The 7,600-nt window shown below is 44.1% G+C and overlaps 1 protein-coding gene across 15 annotated transcripts in view; it reads left to right on the plus strand.

Moving 5' to 3' along the window:
- The window catches only part of LOC123756175 (putative protein kinase C delta type homolog), a 245,601-nt gene that overhangs the window by 223,888 nt on the left and 14,113 nt on the right, over window positions 1-7,600 (plus strand). For all 15 annotated transcript variants that reach the window (XM_069336615.1, XM_069336623.1, XM_069336622.1 and 12 more), the window contains 3 exons: window positions 6,810-6,964; window positions 7,113-7,251; window positions 7,334-7,522. In XM_069336615.1, the coding sequence (XP_069192716.1) occupies window positions 6,810-6,964; window positions 7,113-7,251; window positions 7,334-7,522 (483 nt within the window). The remainder of the gene's footprint in view (window positions 1-6,809; window positions 6,965-7,112; window positions 7,252-7,333; window positions 7,523-7,600) is intronic.

The following is a 7,600-nucleotide window of genomic DNA, read 5'->3' on the forward strand; positions in this document are numbered from 1 at the left end:
ATATATATATATATATATATATCTGCTGGTGTCTTATATATATATATATATATATATTTATATATATGAATGAGTAAAAACTATTTTAAGTCAATGAGGCGACTTGAAGCAGCGTTCTGGTCATTCCCAGACACCTTTCTTAACCCCACTCAGATACAATTAAGACAAAAGCCAATCGACCCAAAACTCTACAGAATTCACTGTGAGGTTCTGAAGACCGGAGCCACATTTTTAATACAGGCCCGCCTACCCGGTGGCCTGTCCTGTTGATCTACCTCACTGTTACTCTCCTCTCTTGTGCTGATGCGGGGCAGAACAACTGGTCTCTAGAGCGTTGCTTATGACGATAATTGTTCTGTGTTCGATCTTATCCAGCCGAGCGGAGAGAGCAGCGGGACGCTGGAACCTGGAACGTTCTTCGGGAGGTCTCCCCCCTGGAACCTCACTGCCATGGTGCTCCTGGATCTTCCTCCTCACAACTTTCCTCCTAAAACATTCCCCTCAGCCATGGCTCTTCTGGACTTTTTCCACAAGTTCTTCGTTGGAATGCTCCCTACAAGGTCAACAACACCCATTTCTGCCTTCCTGGGCAGAAATGGCCCAGGAAGGCAGCACACGGCACGGCCCAGGAACGCACGGCCCAGGAACGTGCGTTCCTGGGCCGTGCGTTCCTGGGCCGTGCGTTCCTGGGCCGTGCGTTCCTGGACCATACGTTCCTGGACCATACGTTCCCGGACCGTACGTTCCTTGAGGAAGCCCGTCGGCCGCACAACCCATCAACACCGACGCTCAATTGCCTCCTTGGTTTCTCAAAGCTATACCGACTCAGTTTCAATCCAGGAAGTGTTAGTCTCTGGACAACCTTCCCCGAGGACGGTGTCCGAGCTCTCTCGTGAGCTCTTGTCAAGAGCCGGGCCAAGAGCCGGTGACTTGGCTCATAAATACTTCCTAATCTACTGTATGATACAAGACTACATCTACTGTATGATACAAGACTACATCTACTGTATGAGACAAGACTATAGAGGTCTACACCAACACCATTTCCATAACATCTCTACGGTATGTATGTAGAGGGACTTGAAAACTAAAGTCACTGAGGGTCGAGTGGTTAAGGAACCAGGTACGTCAGGTGCTTAGTGCTCCTGGCTGTCTGGGTTCGAATCCTTCTGGGGGTGTGGAGTTTTCAGTTGCAGACTTGAAAACTGTTTTGAACACCTTGTTTACGCCTCGTGCATCACTGTGTGGATGTTTTCCAGCATTCTAACGACAGGTTTGGAGGGTCCCGAAGCTCCCTGGATCATTCAAGTTGGTTTGAACACAAACGAAGCATCTCTATTCATCTTTGAAAGTCCCTATAACACCCACAGTGGAACATTTCTGTAACATCCCTTTATTGAGAAAATTTAGAGGAAATTTCTCTTTAACGACTCTTAGATATTATTTTTAGATATCTAGATCGATTGTAAAATTTTGGTGCGAGTTTGGAATATCTCTGGGTTACTTGGAGATGTCTCCAGAGGTCTTTCTGGAGACCTTCCTCCCTCACCAGTGTGTGTGTGGGGCTCAGAGGATCCTATTGTCCAGCCAGGCGTCACGGAGGTGTTTTGGGAGGTGACGGTGGGATAGTTAACACAGGAGACGAGTTCATAGTTCACTGACGGTCAGGCGTCAGTCCGAGATGGGTGATATCAGGTGTGATAAAAGATTCCTAGATCAATGACTTAAGGCAATTACTGCACTTAAGTTATAACTACTTTGAACTGTCAACACCCAATAGCCTTTTAAGAAATTTCTAGCTAGAAGATACAACTGGCATTCACTACCCTGCAAACACAAACCTATACTGTCTCTATGTTCCGCTTGTTACAACTTGTAATAAAGTTGTCACATCTTGGCCTAACGTGTTTATGACGTATTAGAACGTTGTTACAACTTAATATATTGGTTATTATAACTGGTTAGGTGTTAAAACTTGTTCGAACGTTGTACCAACGTCGTAGTTTCGGTGTGTGTTTAGCGGGTAAACTGTTGTTAATTATTGTTCTTGAAGTAACAGTGGGTTTTCTTCCTGACCCCGAAACCCGCCCGAAACGCCCGATTTTGCCCGAAACGCTATACGTGTCAGTGACTTTATAAGAATGTAAAAACATCAGTGCTATGTACTCTCATAAACCCAATGTACCTTCTTGTATAAAAATTAATAAATCCATAAATAAATCAGGTGGGTATCTTGAGGTTATCTTCAGATGATTTCGGGGCTTTTTAGTGTCCCGGCGGCCCGGTCCTCGACCAGGCCTCCACCCCCCCAGGAAGCAGCCCGTGACAGCTGACTAACACCCAGGTACCTATTTTACTGCTAGGTAACAGAGGCATAGGGTGAAAGAAACTCTGTCCATTGTTTCTCGCCGGTGCCTGGGTTCGAACCCAGGACCACAGGATCACAAGTCCAGCGTGCTGTCCGCTCGGCCGACCGGCTCCCTTTATAGACGTAAAAAAAAACAAAAAAACTTGAATACCTGTGCTATAATTACCATTGATTCTCCAGTACATCAACGCTAAAAAAAAACGGGCTCACCATAGCCCGTGCTACTTGGAATTTCTTGTTCCAGGTAGCGAATCTTAAACAACAACAACAACAACAATTAAACAACATCAACGCTTAGCCAATGATTCTATTTCAACATCTTTTCTTAAACTAATTATGAAAGACAGTTTGAGATCTAAGTCATCGCCTGTCTGTGGCTTCCCTCCTTGAGCTGCTGACTGATAATTCCAATAATTATTCAAACCATGTCTAACCCCACCATGTCTAATCTAAGTCTCGTGGGGGAGGGGGGGGGGGTATTTACCTAGATGTGGCGACAGCTAAAGTTCTCTGTTCTAAGTTCTAGCAGCTACTAAGCAGTTCTAAGTTCAAGATGGTTAAGTTACTCATCCACTTCAGCAGTTCGCGGGGCCGAGGGCTTGAGTGAACATATTGTTCAGTGGCAGAACACTTGTTATATATAATATTAGCCATCTGGGAGCTCCTGAACGGTAGAGGTGTTGTGGTGGTTATAAATGGGAGATAAAGTGATGTTTTAACCACTATTTTATACCTGGAACATCCAAGGAACATCCAAGGAACATCCAAGGAACACCCAAGGAACACCCCTGGAGCATGTATGTATAGCCTTATCATGTGAGAGAGAGAGAGGCCTGGCCCAGTTCCAGGAGGCGCAGAGTGTGTGTGTGTGCGCCTGTGGACTTGGGACGCAGCCAAGGGTTATATTTCCATCGTAAAAATGATAATCTAGTCCTTATCACCTTTTTATATCAAAGGTAAAACTAGACTGTATTTTTGCTTGTCTTAAATTTTTTTTTGAGGCGAGTTCAGTGTTATTTATGTTCTCGCACGCGCACGAACGCTCGCACGCACGCACACACACACACACACACACACACACACACACGCACGCACACACACACACACACACACACACACACACACACACACACACACACACACACACACACACACAAGGGAGAGGGGGGACATGATAGGAACGTATAAGATACTCAGAGGAATTGACAGAGTGGACATAGACGAAATGTTCACACGGAATAGTAACATAACGAGAGGACATGGATGGAAGCTTGAAACTCAGATGAGTCACAGAGATGTAAGGAAGTTTTCTTTTAGCGTGAGAGTAGTGGGGAAATGGAATGCACTTCAGGAACAGGTTGTGGAAGCAAATACTATTCATAATTTTAAAACCAGGTATGATAGGGAAATGGGACAGGAGTCATTGCTGTAAACAACCGATGCTCGAAAGGCGGGATCCAAGAGTCAATGCTCGATCCTGCAAGCACATATAGGTGAGTACATATAGGTGAGTACACACACACACACAAAGAAACAAACACACACACACACACGGCCGATGCAGAAAAAATGAGCAGAGTTTCAACCTGATTCCCCTGTTCACCTAGTAGTAAATAGGTACCTGGGAGTTAGACAGCTGTTACGGACTGCTTCCTGGGGCATGTATTCACCTAGTTGTATTCACCTACTTGTGCTTGCGGGGATTGAGCTCTGCTCTTTCGGCCCGCCTCTCAACTGTCAATTAATCAACCAACTGTCAGTGGTTCATTGGTTAAAACACACTATTATGTGTGTGTGTGTGTGTGAGTGAGAGAGAGATAGAGAGAGAGAGAGAGAGAGAGAGAGAGAGAGAGAGAGAGAGAGAGAGAGAGAGAGAGAGAGAGAGAGAGAGAGAGAGAGAGAGAGAGACAGAGAGAGACAGAGAGACAGAGAGAGAGAGAGAGAGAGAGAGAGAGAGAGAGAGAGAGAGAGAGAGAGAGAGAGAGAGAGAGAGAGAGAGAGAGAGAGAGAGAGAGAGAGACAGAGAGACAGAGAGAGAGAGAGAGAGAAATATATATGTAGCAGATGTGATAGAGAAAAAAATAGGACGGGAGTCAGTACAATAGACAACCAACGATTAGAAAGGCGGGGCCCTAGAGCTAACATCCTTATCCAGCAGATACAAATATTAAACACAGGGACGATTTGTTGCCCCCAAACGGATCTGCCAAACACCTCAAACCCAATCAATAATACAGGCTGTCACTATTACCTATACGAACATTATATATAATATATTATATATTATATTATAATTTATTATAATTATAATATAATTATATTATATATTTATTATAATTTACTCTCAACTTAATATTTATTAAGTACTTTATCCCACTTAGGGATTCAATCCCTAAAATAACTTTAGTATCAAACACCTGAACAGAAAACGAGAACCAGTAACATCCTAACATATACCTCGTGATGGTAACTAGGGAGGAATTCAAACGAAACTGATGATCAGACCCCAATAAAGCAAGTGGAAGGTAGAAGTCAAATAAAGTTTGTTTTGAGGCAATAGTGAGTGTGTCCATTTTATTTATGAGTATGTGAGGGGGGGGGGGGGTGGTTAGCACTTTTATTTGTTGTTGCTCTCTGAAGCCAAGAGGTATATGACAGACAGACATACAAACATCTTCAAGGAAACTATTAGATATCTCCAAGGAAATTACAACATATCTCCAAGGAAACTACAAGATATCTCCAAGGAAACTACAAGATATCTCCAAGGAAACTATAAGGTATCTCCAAGGAAACTACAAGATATCTCCAAGGAAACTATAAGATATCTCCAAGAAAACTACAAGATATCTCCAAGGAAACTACAAGATATCTCCAAGGAAACTATAAGATATCTCCAAGGAAACTACAAGATATCTCCAAGGAAACTACAAGATATCTCCAAGGAAATTACAACATATCTCCAAGGAAATTCCAAGATATCTCCAAGAAAACTCCAAGACAACTCCAAGGAAACTAGGAAACATCTCCAAAGTAATTACAAGATATCTCCAAGGTCTCCATCTCATTACTAACTACAAAAGCAACTCCAAGCAAACAACAACACGTCTCCAAGGGGGAAACTCCAAGACATCTCCAAGAGTAAGTAGGTCAACGACCCGTGTCCTGCAGCCGTGATAATTAGGCCACTCGCGTCACCGGCGGCCGAGGCGAGAGGTGGAGTGGACACGTAAATAAGAGAAGAAAGATAATGGGCCGCGTCTCTGAAAAGCTAATTAGCGGCCTTCATTTTCGCGTTAGAAATGTTGTTTGGGGTGATTTCAGGGGTGTTAGGGGGGAGGGGGTGGTAGAGGGGGGGTGGCGTTGTGGGGGGGGGGGGAATTCTCATGATCTTCTAGATGTAGTTGGTAAAATGGGGATCGAATGCCTTGTTCAGTGAGATTCTTTTCCAGAGTTGGGTTAGGTTAGGTTAGATTAGGTTGGGTTAGGTAAGGTTAGGTTAGGTAAGTTTAGGTTAGATAAGGCTATCTTGAGGTTATTTTGAGATAATTTCGGGGCCTTTAGTGTCCCCGCGGCCCGGTCCTCGACCAGGCCTCCACCCCCAGGAAGCAGCCCGTGACAGCTGACTAACACCCAGGTACCTATTTTACTGCTAGGTAACAGGGGCATAGGGTGAAAGAAACTCTGTCCATTGTTTCTCGCCGGCGCCTGGGATCGAACCCAGGACCACAGGATCACAAGTCCAGCGTGCTGTCCGCTCGGCCGACCGGCTAACCGTACATAAGGCTAGCTTATGTACGGTTAAGTTAGGCTAGAATATGCTAATATATGTTAAATTAGGTTAGATTACGACAGGTTTTAGACTAGAATAGCTTAGAATTAAGCATAGTTTTAGACTATGTTAAATTACGTTAGAATTTAGATTGTTAGATTTAGATATGAAAATGAAAACATTCAAAATGAACCCGTGACAGACAAGTTCAAAGTATCAAACCCGGCAAAACATTACATTTTTCAAAATCAAATTCTTGCTCGAGTTAAGAAGATCAAGAATTAGAGTCTAGCATTGCTATTAAGATTGCCGGAGATCTTCACCAAAATAATATTGTTAAGAAAATGCGGAATTCCGCACTAATTAATCCTCACACTGTAGGATTAATTATTTACAGTGATTAATCAGTGTGTGATTAATACAAAATATTTCCTCTTTTCTTGTAGAATATTCAATGTTTTTTATCTGTCCTCCTTATTCCCTGATGTTTATTTCACTATTCTCTCTTGTTCTCTGTTCTTTTCTCTCGCCTATCCCTCTATTCGCTTCAGAATTCAATGCTGTTGTTGTTTAAGAGTCGCTACTTGGAACAAAAAGTTCCAAGTAGCACGGGCTATGGTGAGCCCCCTAGATCAATGCTGTTGACGTTCCCTGTTCTGCCTCCCACAGTCGCACCTGTTCTTCGTGATGGAGTACCTTACGGGTGGGGACCTGATGTTCCACATACAGCACTGTGGGCGCTTCGACGAGTTCAGAGCTTGCTTCTACGCTGCCGAGATAACATCAGGGCTCAAGTTCCTTCACAGCAAAGGCATAATATACAGGTGTGTGTGTGGGAAAGAATCCTCTGGCCTTTATTAAAAGTTTGACTTCAATGCTTAAGATACAGGTGATGTTGTTTATATATATGTATGTAAATATGTGTTACACATATCTTAGCCATGTGTGTGATACATGTGTATGTGTGTACAGGGACTTGAAGCTGGACAACATCCTCCTCGATTACCAGGGACACATAAGGATCGCAGACTTCGGCATGTGTAAACTCCAGGTGTATCTAGACCGCTACGCCGACACCTTCTGTGGTACACCTGACTACATGGCGCCAGAGGTGAGCAGTGTTGCGTGTGCGTGTGCGTGAGTGTGTGTGCGTGCGTTACGTGACGATCATTTAACACCTACTCGTTCTCCAGGTGATCAAGGGTCTCCACTACAACCAGTGTGTGGACTGGTGGAGCTTCGGGGTCCTTCTGTATGAGATGTTGACGGGCAAGTCCCCCTTCAAGGGCTGTGACGAGGACCACCTCTTCTGGCTAATCTGCAATGACGAGCCCTTCTACCCCAAGTTCCTCTCCAAGGAGGCCACCAACATTCTCAAGCAGGTCGGTACTTCTTGTAGCGTGTGTGTGTGTGTGTGTGTGTGTGTGTGTGTGTGTGTGTGTGTGTGTGTGTGTGTGTGT

Source organism: Procambarus clarkii, chromosome 36 (assembly GCF_040958095.1).
Source record: "Procambarus clarkii isolate CNS0578487 chromosome 36, FALCON_Pclarkii_2.0, whole genome shotgun sequence".
Lineage (NCBI taxonomy): Eukaryota > Metazoa > Arthropoda > Malacostraca > Decapoda > Cambaridae > Procambarus > Procambarus clarkii.